The 16,363-nt window shown below is 44.0% G+C and overlaps 1 protein-coding gene across 1 annotated transcript in view; it reads left to right on the top strand.

Moving 5' to 3' along the window:
- Positions 1 to 5,575: 5,575 nt before the first annotated feature.
- Positions 5,576 to 16,363, top strand: part of ADAM8 (ADAM metallopeptidase domain 8) — a 68,316-nt gene continuing 57,528 nt past the window's right edge. The window contains exons 1-3 of the mRNA XM_075610304.1: positions 5,576 to 5,673; positions 12,255 to 12,358; positions 15,296 to 15,372. Coding sequence (XP_075466419.1) covers positions 5,610 to 5,673; positions 12,255 to 12,358; positions 15,296 to 15,372 — 245 coding nt within the window. The 5' untranslated portion in view covers positions 5,576 to 5,609. The remainder of the gene's footprint in view (positions 5,674 to 12,254; positions 12,359 to 15,295; positions 15,373 to 16,363) is intronic.

Raw genomic sequence — 16,363 nt, forward strand, 5'->3', positions numbered from 1 at the left:
CTGGGCACAGAGTTATAACGTGTTACAGGCAGTAATACAGTGAGAGTTACCTCTCGTTCTCACACATGTCCTGGGCACAGAGTTATAACGTGTTACAGGCAGTAATACAGTGAGAGTTACCGCTCGTTCTCACGCATGTCCTGGGCACAGAGTTATAGCATGTGTTACAGGCAGTAATACAGTGAGAGTTACCTCTCGTTCTCACACATGTCCTGGGCACAGAGTTATAACATGTTACAGGCAGTAATACAGTGAGAGTTACCGCTCGTTCTCACGCATGTCCTGGGCACAGAGTTATAACGTGTTACAGGCAGTAATACAGTGAGAGTTACCTCTCGTTCTCACGCATGTCCTGGCCACAGAGTTATAACGTGTTACAGGCAGTAATAAAGTGAGAGTTACCTCTCGTTCTCACACATGTCCTGGGCACAGAGGTATAACGTGTGTTACAGGCAGTAATACACTGAGAGTTACCTCCCGTTCTCACACATGTCCTGGGCACAGAGGTATAACGTGTTACAGCAATTAGATTGTAAGCTCCTCGGGGCAGGGACTCCTCTTCCTTAATGTTATGTTTGTCTAAAGCACTTATTCCCATGATCTGTTATTTATATTATCTGTTATTTATTCGATTACCACATGTATTACTACTGTGAAGCGCTATGTACATTAATGGCGCTATACAAATAAAGACATACAATACAATACAGGCAGTAATACAGTGAGAGTTACCTCTCGTTCTCACGCATGTCCTGGGCACAGAGTTATAACGTGTTACAGGCAGTAATACAGTGAGAGTTACCTCTCGTTCTAACGCATGTCCTGGGCACAGAGTTATAACGTGTTACAGGCAGTAATACAGTGAGAGTTACCGCTCGTTCTCACGCATGTCCTGGGCACAGAGTTATAACGTGTTACAGGCAGTAATACAGTGAGAGTTACCGCTCATTCTCACGCATGTCCTGGGCACAGAGTTATAGCGTGTGTTACAGGCAGTAATACAGTGAGAGTTACCTCTCGTTCTCACGCATGTCCTGGCCACAGAGTTATAACATGTTACAGGCAGTAATACAGTCAGAGTTACCTCTCGTTCTCACGCATGTCCTGGGCACAGAGTTATAACGTGTTACAGGCAGTAATACAGTGAGAGTTACCTCTCGTTCTCACGCATGTCCTGGGCACAGAGTTATAACGTGTTACAGGCACTAATACACTGAGAGTTACCTCTCGTTCTCACGCATGTCCTGGGCACAGAGTTATAACGTGTTACAGGAAGCAATACAGTGAGAGTTACCTCTCGCTCTCACGCATGTCCTGGGCACAGAGTTATAACGTGTGTTACAGGCAGTAATACAGTGAGAGTTACCTCTCGTTCTAACGCATGTCCTGGGCACAGAGTTATAACGTGTTACAGGCAGTAATACAGTGAGAGTTACCTCTCGTTCTCATGCATGTCCTGGGCACAGAGTTATAACGTGTTACAGGCAGTAATACAGTGAGAGTTACCGCTCGTTCTCACGCATGTCCTGGCCACAGAGTTATAACGTGTTACAGGCAGTAATACAGTGAGAGTTACCTCTCGTTCTCACGCATGTCCTGGGCACAGAGTTATAACATGTGTTACAGGAAGCAATACAGTGAGAGTTACCTCTCGTTCTCACGCATGTCCTGGGCACAGAGTTATAACGTGTTACAGGCAGTAATACAGTGAGAGTTACCTCTCATTCTCACGCATGTCCTGGGCACAGAGTTATGACGTGTTACAGGCAGTAATACAGTGAGAGTTACCTCTCGTTCTCACGCATGTCCTGGGCACAGAGTTATAACGTGTTACAGGCAGTAATACAGTGAGAGTTACCTCTCGTTCTCACGCATGTCCTGGGCACAGAGTTATAACGTGTTACAGGCAGTAATACAGTGAGAGTTACCTCTCATTCTCACGCATGTCCTGGGCACAGAGTTATGACGTGTTACAGGCAGTAATACAGTGAGAGTTACCTCTCATTCTCACGCATGTCCTGGGCACAGAGTTATGACGTGTTACAGGCAGTAATACAGTGAGAGTTACCGCTCGTTCTCACGTATGTCCCGGGCACAGGGTTACATTAAAAGAACAGGGTTATACAGTCAATTCACAATATCACAAATATTTAAACCAGGTCCCTCCACTTCAGGACAGCGACATATACCAATTAACCACAATACATGTGTGTATATGTTAGTAACAATGCACATGTGTACATGTTAGTAACAATACATGTGTGTACATGTTAGTAACAATACACATGTGTACATGTTAGTATCAATACACGTGCGTACATGTTAGTAACAATACACGTGTGTACATGTTAGTAACAATACACGTGTGTACATGTTAGTAACAATACACGTGTGTACATGTTAGTAACAATACACGTGTGTACATGTTAGTAACAATACACGTGTGTACATGTTAGTAAAAAAGAAGGGCAACCCTATTTACAATACATGCTTATTTTGCCCAGTTACATCCGGTCCCACTTATAATAATAATAATAATGATAATAATAATAATGATAATACTTCTCCCAGAATCTGATGCAGTTTGTGATAGGAAATGTGTGCTCATTTGCATGTCATGTCCCAGAATCCCTGGCTGCAGTGGAAGCACTGTATGCCAGGTGATAATGGGGGAAGGCTGCAGGCATGTGTGAGACGCGTGAATTTGCTCACAGGTGGGATTTCTCTGGGATGATAGGAATTAAATCTCCTAATGAGATTGGGAGGAACATAATTAGGCAGCAGAATGAGCAGTCTCCCCCCAAGCTGATGACTCACTGTAGTCTTCCTGTGCAGTGTGCATACACTCACACTCACTTCTCTCTCCTCAGCACTGGTCTGCCATTAGAATTGTCTATTCTTTCTTTCCCTCTCCCTCCCTCACTCACTCACTCACTCACTCACTCTCCTTCTCTCCATCTGTCCCTCTCTCACCTCCTCTCCCTTTCCCTGCCCTCTCTCCATTCCCCTCACCGCTTTTCCTCTCTCTCTCCTCATCTTACCCCTCTCCCTCCCTCTCTCTACCTCCCTCCCCATTCACTCTCCTCTCCCTCTGTCCCTCTCTCACCTGCTCTTCCTTTCCCTGCCCTCTCTCCATTCCCCTCACCGCATTTCCTCTCTCTCTCCCCATCTTACCCCTCTCTCCCTCCCTCTCTCTCACTCCCTCCCTCCCCATTCACTCTCCTCTCCCTCTGTCCCTCTCTCACCTGCTCTTCCTTTCCCTGCCCTCTCTCCATTCCCCTCACGCATTTCCTCTCCACCTCCCCATCTTACCCCTCTCTCCCTTTCCCTCCCGCTCTCTCCATCACTCTCTTGCCATCCCTCTCCATTTCCCCTCACTCTCTCCTTTCCCCCCTCTTCTCCCTTTCCCCTTCTCCCACTCTTTCCCACCTCGTCTCTTTCTTCCTGTCCCACTCTCTCTCCTCCAACTCTGCCCCATCTCTCCCCCTCCTCTCTCTTTCTCTTATCTTCCCCCTCCTCTCTCCACTCGCCCTACCATATTTCTCCATATCCCCCTCTTCCTTTTCCTCTCTCCCCTCTACCCCCCAATATCTCTCCCTCACTCACTCTCCTTCTCTACCTCTCTCCCTCTCTCACCTCCTCTTCCTTTCCCTGCCCTCTTTCCATTCCCCTCACCCCATTTACTCTCTTAATCCCCATCTTACCCCTCTCTCCCTTTCCCTCCCTCTATCTCCCCCACTCTCTTGCCCTCCCTCTAAATTTCCCCTCACTCTCCCCTTCCCCTTTTCCCCATCTCCCCCTCTTTCTTCCTGTCCTACTCTCTCTCCCCTCCATCTCTGCTCCCCATCTCTCCCTCTCACCTGCCCCCTCCTCTCTCCCCTCCCCGTACCATATTTCTCCATGTCCCCCTCTCTTGCTTTTCCTCCCTCTCATCTCTATCCCCCCCTTCATATCTCCCTCTACCCTCCTCCCTGTGTCCCACAATCCCACTCCCCATTCTCCATCACCTATGCACACAGATGTCCCTGACAGTATACTTTCACTGTACATATACTGTATATGACTTGCAGTGATACAGAGCTCAAATTCGTCTTCTTTTATTTGTATAGCGGCAACATATTCCGCAGTACGTATATCAGAAGAGCACGTGCGTGCTAAGTCAAACTGAGACCATATGAAGGAGATCCGCTAGCCCAAGGAGCTTACACTCTAGATTCTAGGAGGGGAGATTGGGCGTGAAGACACGAGGAATAGTGTGTGACTTTCTTAGCAAGGGGTTGGCTATCACATCACTGCATGACTTGCAGTAATAAGTATATATATATGGGACATGCAGTGATACTGACAGTACACACACACACACACACACACACACACACACACACACACACACACACACACACACACACACACACACACACACACACACACACACACACACATATATATGCGACATGCAGTGATACTGACAGTATACACACACAGACACACACATATGGGACATGCAGTGATACTGACAGTATACAAACACACACACACACACACACACACACATATATGGGACATGCAGTGATACTGACAGTATACACACACACACACACATATATATATATGGGACATGCAGTGATACTGACAGTATACACACACACACACACACACACACACACATATGGGACATGCAGTGATACTGACAGCACACACACACACACACACAAACACACACACACACACACACACACACACACACACACACACATATGAGACATGCAGTGATACTGACAGTATACACACACATATAGATATATGGGACATGCAGTGATACTGACAGTATACACACACACACACACACACACACACACACACACACACATACACACACACACACACACACACACACATATGGGACATGCAGTGATACTGACAGCACACACACACACACACAAACACACACACACACACACACACACACACACACACACACACACACACACACACACACACATATATATCGGACATGCAGTGATACTGACAGTATACAAACACACACACACACACACACACACACACACACACACACATATATATGGGACATGCAGTGATACTGACAGTATACACACACACACACACACACACACACACACACACACACACACACACACACACACACACATATATGGGACATGCAGTGATACTGACAGTATACACACACACACACATATATATATGGGACATGCAGTGATACTGACAGTATACACACACACACACACACACACACACACACACACACACACACACACACACACACACACACACACACACACACACACACACACATATATGGGACATGCAGTGATACTGACAGTATACAAACACACATATAGATATATGGGATCTCAGCTGCAGATTTCTCATTTCCTCCCCAGATGATTAAGAAACTGGAATGAGTCAGGGGGCGGGGCCTGCGGTTACTGACTCCCAAGTCGACCAATCAGAGCCCCCGGACATTTGCATATGAATGTATGTAAATGAGGCCCTGATATAGGCAGCGCTGGGAGTGGGACAGTGAGCGGAGAAACAGCAGCACGAGCAGTGAGCGTCTGGGAGGCAGCATGTCCCCCTGTGCCAGCCTCTGTGCCAGCCTCTGTGCCAGCCTCTGTGCCCTCTCCCTGCTGGGTAAGTCTGTGCCCACCTCTGTGCCTACCTCTGTGCCCTCTGCCTGCTGGGTAAGTCTGTGCCCACCTCTGTGCATACCTCTGTGCCCACCTCAGTGCCAGCCTCTGTGCCCTCTGCCTGCTGGGTAAGTCTGTGCCCACCTCTGTGCCTACCTCTGTGCCCTCTCCCTGCTGGGTAAGTCTGTGCCCACCTCTGTGCATACCTCTGTGCCCACCTCTGTGCCCTCTGCCTGCTGGGTAAGTCTGTGCTCACCTCTGTGCCCTCTGCCTGCTGGGTTAATCTGTGCTCACCTCTGTGCCCTTTGCCTGCTGGGTTAATCTGTGCCTACCTCTGTGCCCTCTCCCTGCTGGGTAAGTCTGTGCCCACCTCTGTGCCCACTTCCTGCTGGGTGAGTCTGCGCTGCTCCCTTCTTATCACTCCCTGATTTGGGATATTTTGTAGGAGAAAGACAGTTCATGGGAAATCTGAGACTTATTACTATTATTACTAATATTATTATTATTATTACTAATATTATTATTATTACTATTATTATTACTATTATTAGTAGTACTAGTATTATTATTACTATTATTACTATGGAAAGATGTTCAAAGATCTGCAGCTCAGGAAATATATGTTAAAGAATTATATAGTGTTACTATTATATACCAATTCTAGTGTTAGTAATATTATACTAATTCTAGTGTTATTATTATACTAATTCTAGTGTTACTATTATATACCAATTTTAGTGTTACTATTGTATATCAATTCTAGTGTTACTATTATACAGTATACCAATTTACTGAAACTATTATATACCAATTTTAGAGTTACTATTATATACTAATTATTGTGTTAATAATATATACCAAGTATAGTGTTATTATTATATACTAATGATAGTGTTACTATTATACCAATTATAGTGGCACTATACACACTGTTGCTGTGGGAATGTAGTTATTTAAAAGAACACACACACACATATATACACACACACACACACACACAAATAAAAGCATTTCGTTAGCCACAGAACGGTATCGTCTATTCATTTTTTATTATTGAAGCACGGCTAACATGGTACTGATATATATAGATATTTCCCAAATGATAATGATATATTGCTATAATGTGTGTGTATATAATAATATATAGCTAATTCGTGTCTTTATTAACTATATACTATAGAAATGCATGGCTCATTAACAGGAACATGTTAAAGTCACATCATTGCGATAGTAGCCGGCTGTACATTATAAGGGATGTATATTGTGCGTGTGTCTGTCTAATTTAAATATTTGAATTGCTTGCTTCATTGTGGATCAATAATGTATTATTATTATTATTGTTGTCCTCATAGTTTAGCCTTATTTTCCTATACTGTACTATATATTCTTGCCTTACTGCTGTAGGAATGAAGACATTGTAGCGACACTTATTGTAGTGATACATTATTGTAGTGATACATTGTAGTGATACATTATTGTGGTGATACATTATTGTAGTGATACATTATTGTAGTGATACATTGTAGTGATACATTATTGTAGTGATACATTGTAGTGCTACATTATTGTAGTGATACATTGTAGTGATACAGTATTGTAGTGATACATTATAGTAGTGCTACATTATTGTAGTGATACATTATTGTAGTGACACATTATTGTAGTGACACATTATTGTAGTGACACATTGTTGTAGTGATACATTGTTGTAGTGATACATTGTAGTGATACATTATTGTAGTGACACATTATTGTAGTGACACATTGTTGTAGTGATACATTGTTGTAGTGATACATTGTAGTGATCCATTGTTGTAGTGATACATTGTAGTGCTACCTTGTGGTGATACATTATTGTAGTGATACATTATTGTAGTGATACATTATTGTAGTGATACATTATTGTAGTGATACATTATTGTATTGCTACATTGTAGTGATACACTATTGTGGTGATACATTGTGGTGATACATTGTTGTAGTGATACATTATTGTGTTGATACATTGTAGTGATACATTATTGTGTCGATACATTGTAGTGATACATAATTGTGGTGATACATTATTGTAGTGATACATTATTGTGGTGATACATTGTAGTGATACATTGTAGTGATACATTGTAGTTGATGGGAACGTTCCTGTGGGAATTGGAAGCATATGATCCGGATTACAGCTCCTTGTAGAACATATTTAGCATTTGGGTGGATATGCTGGCCTGTGAAGTGGGTGTTTGAAGTTCAGTACCTGGTTTTGCTGGGCAGAGAGCTGGGTGTCGGCAGTGAATCCGTTTATAACGCATTGAGATCCTGATCACATTGTAGATCATGGCATGTGTGACAGGCAGGGTATGTGTTAGGACCCTGCAGCAGACAATGGGTTAAACCCCACAGGCAACAGTGCAAAGTATCTCACTTTACAGTCTCTAATGTCTGATTGTACCTCCTTACACCTCTCCTCTCTCCCCACTGTGCGTCTCTCTCTCTCTATTTCTCTGTGATTCGCTCCCTCCTATCTCTCTTCCTACTCTATCTCTCCCCTGTGCCTCTCCCCCTCCTATCTATCTATCTATCTATCTATCTATCTATCTATCTATCTATCTATCTATCTATCTATCTATCTATCTATCTATCTATCTATCTATCTACTCTATCTATCTACTCTATCTATCTACTCTATCTATCTACTCTATCTATCTACTCTATCTACTTCCTCTGTGCCTCTCTCTCTCTCTCTCTCTCTCTCTCTCTCCCTCTCTCTCTCTCTTCTGTGTCTCTGTGCCTCTCTCTCTCTTCTGTGCCTCTCTCTCTCCTCTGTGCCCCTCTCCCTCCTATCTCTCCCCCCTCCTCTCCTCTGTACCCTTTCACTCTCTTTTTCTCCCCCTCCTATCTCTCCCTCCTCTGTGCCTCTCTCTTGTATTGTATTGTATGTCTTTATTTATATAGCGCCAAAAGTGTACTCAGCGCTTCACAAAGAATACTTATTAAAGAATTATAATACAATAAGCGCAGCAAAATCAGACAATAGGAAAGGAAACCCCTGCCCCAAAGAGCTTACAATCTAAGTGGTATGATGGGAGACAGCAGGTGAGGGAATAAGTGCTGTAGATGGCTGTGCTTGGTCACAATGGGTGTCTCTCTGTCCCTCTTTGCCTCTCACTCCTCCTATCTCTCACTCCTCTGTACCTCTCTCCCTCCTATCTATCTCTCCCTCCCCCTCTCTCCCTCCCCCTCTCTATCTCTCCCACTCTCTTTCTCTCCCTCCCATCTCTCTCACCCTCCCTTCTCTCTCTCTCCCTCCCTCTTTGCCTCTATCACTTCTCCTATCTCTCACTCCTCTGTGCCTCTCTATCTCTCCCTCCCTCTCTCTCCCTCCCTCCTATCTCTTTCTCTCCACCTCCCGCTCTCCCTCCCTCCTATCTCTCTCCCTCCCTTCTCTCTCTCTCTCTCTTTCTCTCTCTCACTCACTCCTATCTCAAATCAAATCAAATAAGCTTTATTGGCATGATGAAATAACATTTCAATCTCTCTGGGACTCCTTTGTGCCTCCTTTCTCCCCCCTCTATCTCTCTCCCTCCTATCTATCTCTCTTTCTCCCCCTCTTTCTCTCTCCTTCCTATCTCTTTCTCTCCTTTGCTTTCTCTTCTCTCTCCCTCCCTCCTCTCTCTCCGTCTCTTCTCCCTCTCCCTCTCTTCTCCCTCTCCCCCTCTCCCTCTCTCTCTCTCTCTCTCTCTCTCTCTCTCTCTCTCTCTCTCTCTCTCTCTCTCTCTCTCTCTCTCTCTCTCTCCCTTCTCTCCTCTGACCCTGCCCTTTCCCATTTCTTCTGTGTCCCATAATTACTCTGTGACCATGTTCATCCATTAACCCATTAAGTGCCAGGGGCCCAGCAAAATAAGTAGTGTTTAAATAAACATGCCAGTGCCCCACTCCCACAGGGGTTAATTAAAGGCATGTTTGAGAGAATGTAATGTACATACAAAGAAAGTGATTGACAGAATAGTCCTAGAGGTGACGTGGGGTGAGACAATGTTTCTGGAGAGCAAAGCACATGGGCAAAGAAGCTTGTAACATTCTTATATAATACAGAATACACACACACACATCTACATATACACATGCGTACACACACACATACATATACACATGCGTACACACACACACACACACACACAAACACATCTACATATACACATGCGTACACACACACACACACACACATATACATATACACATGCGTACATAGATACACACACACACACACACACACACACACACACATCTACATATACACATGCGTACACACACACACACACACACACACACACACACACATATCTACATATACACATGCGTACACACACACACACATATACACATGCGTACATACATACACAAACATATATACATACACACACACACACATATATATATATATATATATATATATATATATATATATATATATATATATATGCAAATATAGCTGTATGCTCATCTGCATGTCTTAGGCAGGTCTGCAACCCCGCCTTTCCCCATTATCACCCAGCATACAGCACTTCCACTGCAGCAAGGGATTCTGGGAAATGACATGCAAATGAGCACACAGTGTCACTTTTTGCCTCAATAACCATTTTTAACATGGTTCCCTATATACATATACATATACATATATGCATACAAATCAAATAAACTTTATTGGCATGACGAAAGAACATTTCAGTATTGCCAAAGCACGAATAACATATACACATACATACACACACACACATACATATATACATACACACAAACATAGATACTCAATACAGACACTCTACTCTTTCCTAAATCTGTCTCAGCGTCTCCCCTCCTGAAATCCCTCTCCTGGCTTCCGATCAAATCCCACATCTCACACTCCATTCTCCTCCTCACTTTTAAAGCTTTACACTCTTCTGCCCCTCCTTACATCTCAGCCCTAATTTCTCGCTATGCACCATCCCGACTCTTGCGTTCTTCTCAAGGATGTCTTCTTTCTACCCCCTTTGTATCTAAAGCCCTCTCCCGCCTTAAACCTTTTTCACTGACTGCCCCACACCTCTGGAATGCCCTTCCCCTCAGTACCCGACTAGCACCCTCTTTATCCATCTTTAAGACCCACCTTAAGACACACTTGCTTAAAGAAGCATATGAATAGCACTGTGGATATTCTGAACACATGATACATAAGCTTGGCCCCCTGCAGACGCACTTACCAGAACTCCCTCCTACTGTCTCTGTACATTCTCCCTACTTACCAATTAGACTGTAAGCTCCTCGGGGCAGGGACTCCTCTTCCTTAATGCTACTTTTATGTCTAAAGCACTTATTCCCATGATCTGTTATTTATATGATTACCACGTGTATTACTACTGTGAAGCGCTATGTACATTAATGGCGCTATATAAATAAAGACATACAATACAATACAATACACAAACATATATAAATACACACCTTCATATATACAAACATATATACATTCACACAAACATATATACATACACACCAACATATATACATACACACACATATATACACATACACACCTACATATATACATACACACAAACATATATACATACACAAACATATACATACATGTAACAATGTGTGTTAGTGTCACACAGACTCTGCAACGTGAGTTAGTGTTACACAGACTCTGCAATGTGTGTTAGTGTCACACAGACTGTAACATGTGTTGGTGTTACACAGACTCTGTAATGTGTGTTGGTGTCACGTAGACTCTGTAACGTGTGTTAGTATCACACAGACTGCAGTGTGTTAAGTGTCACGCAGACTCTGCAAAGCGTGTTAGTGTCATACAGACTGTAACGTGTGTTAGTGTTATACAGACTCTGCAATGTGTGTTGGTGTTACAATGACTCTGTAACGTGTGTTAGTGTCATACAGACTGTAGCGTGTGTTAGTGTCACACAGACTGTAACGTGTGTTAGTGTCACACAGACTGTAACGTGTGTTGGTGTTACACAGACTTTGTAACGTGTGTTGGTGTTACACAGACTGTAATGTGTGTTAGTGTTACACAGACTCTGCAACGTGTGTTAGTGTCACACAGACTGTAACGTGTGTTAGTGTCACACAGACTGTAACGTGTGTTAGTGTCACACAGACTGTAACGTGTGTTGGTGTTACACAGACTTTGTAACGTGTGTTGGTGTTACACAGACTCTATAATGTGTGTTAGTGTTACACAGACTCTGCAACGTGTGTTAGTGTCACACAGACTGTAACGTGCGTTAGTGTCACACAGACTGTAACGTGTGTTGGTGTTACACAGACTCTGTAAGTGTGTTGGTATCACACAGACTGTAACGTGCGTTAGTGTCACACAGACTGTAACGTGTGTTAGTGTCACACAGACTGTAACGTGTGTTGGTGTCACACAGACTGTAACGTGTGTTGGTGTTACACAAACTCTGTAATGTGTGTTGGTGTCACACAGACTGTAACGTGTGTTGGTGTTACACAAACTCTGTAATGTGTGTTGGTGTCACACAGACTGTAACGTGTGTTGGTCTCATGTATGTTCTGTTTCTTCTCACACAGTATGTGCAGAAACACACTATCTTCCCCATGTGCACACGTATGAGAGGGTGACCCCCCACAGGCTGCACCCTGACCGCACCAGGAGGGACCTGCATGGGACACAGGTGAGTACATTCCGGGCACACGCTGGGCACACGCCGGGCACACGCTCTGTCCCCACCTCTCAGGGAGACTTCTTCATTCTCAGCCAAGAAAATGGGACATATTCTGCTATCTCCCTGGGAGAGTCCAGCTCTGATTTTATATCTCCCATTCTTATCAGTTATACCCAAGGTGTAAGTACAAAACCAGGGCTGATTGCTCGACATTATTATTTATTATATATTCTATTCTTCGTTAGATATTGTGTGTGTGTGTGTGTATATATACACACACACACACACACACACACACACACACACACACACACACACACACACACACACACGTACTTTTGTGTAAGCCTGAAACCCTAAGGAAAGAATATTTATGTCTAAGCTACAATAAGGGTGTGTGTAGTTTGTGTGTGTGTGTATATATATATATATATATATATATATATATATATATATATATATATATATATATATATACAATATGTTGCAATCTCAGTGTATGCTGCACTGTACGGATCTGAAAAAGACGTACCCATTTCAGAGGCAGTTATACATTTAAGTCTTATTTCAGTACTAACCCAAAATGTATTTATTGGATGATATGGCCCATTCGCTGTGGCACTGAAGTAGTTAAAAAGACTCAGGAAGGCACCAATGGAATTAAAGCTAAAAATAGCAAGTCTGGGAGCTCCAAATAACAGGGCACATTTAAGATGGCCGACCCCTGTAACACAGCCTATAAACCATTTTTAGAAGCCAAAGTTCACACCCTCCCTCATGTATGAAGCTACTTCTCATGTCAGATGAAAGTGCTGGGTGGGGGAGTTGGGGGGAGATATAAGCTCAGGTCCCTGCCTCAGAGTGGGGGGGCGGGGGGGATAATACATGTGGGAACCAGAGATAATATAAACAGTCTGGGTACCAGGCTCATTTACACACGCCAACAAAAGCCCCACAAACTCACTTTGCATCTGCTGTATTATAACATGTGTGGGTTTTGTTAAATATGGCCGCCCTTGGGCACGGTAAGCAAACAGTATGGAGAGCAAATAGTAATGCTGCAGTATACACAGTGCTGTATGTAGAATATATTTCTGGGTACAAGACCCTGCTCCAGGCCTGGATTATCCATTGGGCATAATGGGTACTGTGCCCAGGGCCCCAAAATATGGATCTTAAGAGGCGGCCAGTTACATATAAGGCAATACCACTAACATTATTATAGACAAAGTATCATAGTATCAAAGTATCATAGTGATAGTATCAAAGTATCAAAGTATCAAAGTGATAGTATCAAAGTATCAAAGTATCATAGTGATAGTATCAAAGTATAATAGTGATAGTATCAAAGTATAATAGTGATAGTATCAAAGTATTATAGTGATAGTATCAAAGTATCAAAGTATCATAGTGATAGTATCAAAATATCAAAGTGATAGTATCAAAATATCAAAGTATAATAGTGATAGTATCAAAGTATCAAAGTATCATAGTGATAGTATCAAAGTATAATAGTGATAGTATCAAAGTATAATAGTGATAGTATCAAAGTATTATAGTGATAGTATCAAAGTATCAAAGTATCATAGTGATAGTATCAAAATATCAAAGTGATAGTATCAAAATATCAAAGTATAATAGTGATAGTATCAAAGTATCAAAGTGATAGTATCAAAATATCAAAGTATCATAGTGATAGTATCAAAATATCAAAGTATCATAGTGATAGTATCAAAATATCAAAGTGATAGTATCAAAATATCAAAGTTATAATAGTGATAGTATCAAAGTATAATAGTGATAGTATCAAAATATCAGTCATATATTCTATAGATCTATATATGGGACATATCACCTATACATCGTATACAATGCAGATATTTCTCTATAGATCTATCTTGGAGCCTAACACCCCAGATAATGTCACGCCCCCAGTTTGCGCACCCCCTGACATGGAATAGGGGAAATACTCCCAGTATCTTTATTTAAAGCAGAATTCTTTATTGTAGTTCACATATATATTCCATTTTTTTTGTGATTTGATATTCCAGCACACTTCCCCTGCACACACCTCTGTACTCTACGTACACACACGTATGTACACACGCGCGCACACCCGTACGTATGTACAGACACAAACACTTATTAATATATACACATGAAATACGCCGGAGCAGCAGTTCAGAGCAGCGGCGGGATTAATTCGTCCGCTTCGGTCCCAAATCCCGACCCATTTCCTGATGTACATTCTCACGCCGTGGATTTAAAACGGGCCCTGCACCCCCCACGGTGCAGAAACGGCCCCCTGGGGCCCTGCAGTGGGAACTTCCTCTCACTACTTAGCACTGGGTAATTAACCCCTTTTCTGCTGGCTGGTCCTGCATCACATTCTCTCCCGGCAGTAAATGGGTTAAAAGCATCGTTCATCTTTGCTGTAGAGAGGGGGGAGGGTTGCCCAGCTGAAGAAAATGACCACGCGGCACTGTATAACAAGGTTGGTTGGCTGTCCACCGGCACAATGGGGAAACAAAATGGCCGCCAGGGTCAGGTTTTTTGTGTGTGTGTTAAAACCGGTACAAAAAAACCTACAAAAAACTCAGCTGGGACGAGGGGACCCCGGTGAGCCTCAGGGGACCCCCAAGCTAATGTAAGATCAATCACCACGACTGATCATGTTTACGATATCAGGCCATGGCTTGCTCCTGGGCGGGACTGTGTTTTAGTGCTCTATTATCCATCCTTAAGCACTTCGGGGAGTTACTGAACCCTCTGGCGGTGAAGTGGTTCATATTATGTGGCGTTTATACTGATCACTGGGCAGTACAGATAGCGTAAAGCACAAGGAGACTGCGGCAGAAAGATAGGAGCGCCCCGCACATCCCTGAGCCAAAGAGCTTACTATTAAGTGTTATACCGTTCTTAACGAAGGTTGTCTCTGTCCTGCAGAATGTGTATCCCGAGCACGCTCAGTACTCCCTGAGTCTGGGAGGGAGAAATTACACCCTGCGGCTGCTAAAGAACAGGTACTGACATTCCCGCAGTGTCTGGGGTAGTGGGTGAGTGGAATAGCCTCCTGGGGTAGTGGGTGAGTGGAATAGCCTCCTGGGGTAGTGGGTGCGTGGAATAGCCTCCTGGGGTAGTGGGTGAGTGGAATAGCCTCCTGGGGTAGTGGGTGAGTGGAATAGTCTCCTGGGGTAGTGGGTGAGTGGAATAGCCTCCTGGGGTAGTGGGTGAGTGGAATAGCCTCCTGGGGTAGTGGGTGAGTGGAATAGCCTCCTGGGGTAGTGGGTGAGTGGAATAGCCTCCTGGGGTAGTGGGTGAGTGGAATAGCCTCCTGGGGTAGTGGGTGCGTGGAATAGACTCCTGGGGTAGTGGGTGCGTGGAATAGCCTCCTGGGGTAGTGGGTGAGTGGAATAGCCTCCTGGGGTAGTGGGTGAGTGGAATAGCCTCCTGGGGTAGTGGGTGAGTGGAATAGCCTACTGGGGTAGTGGGTGAGTGGAATAGCCTCCTGGGGTAGTGGGTGAGTGGAATAGCCTCCTGGGGTAGTGGGTGAGTGGAATAGCCTCCTGGGGTAGTGGGTGAGTGGAATAGCCTCCTGGGGTAGTGGGTGAGTGGAATAGTCTCCTGGGGTAGTGGGTGAGTGGAATAGCCTCCTGGGGTAGTGGGTGAGTGGAATAGCCTCCTGGGGTAGTGGGTGAGTGGAATAGCCTCCTGGGGTAGTGGGTGAGTGGAATAGCCTCCTGGGGTAGTGGGTGAGTGGAATAGCCTCCTGGGGTAGTGGGTGAGTGGAATAGCCTCCTGGGGTAGTGGGTGAGTGGAATAGCCTCCTGGGGTAGTGGGTGCGTGGAATAGCCTCCTGGGGTAGTGGGTGAGTGGAATAGCCTCCTGGGGTAGTGGGTGAGTGGAATACCTCCTGGGGTAGTGGGTGAGTGGAATAGCCTCCCAGCGCAGAGGAATAAACACATGAAGATTGAACTTCCCTGCCAGTGACACATGGCCTTGCAATGCTGGGGC

The sequence above is a fragment of the Ascaphus truei genome, chromosome 8 (genome assembly GCF_040206685.1).
Source record: "Ascaphus truei isolate aAscTru1 chromosome 8, aAscTru1.hap1, whole genome shotgun sequence".
Taxonomy (NCBI): domain Eukaryota; kingdom Metazoa; phylum Chordata; class Amphibia; order Anura; family Ascaphidae; genus Ascaphus; species Ascaphus truei.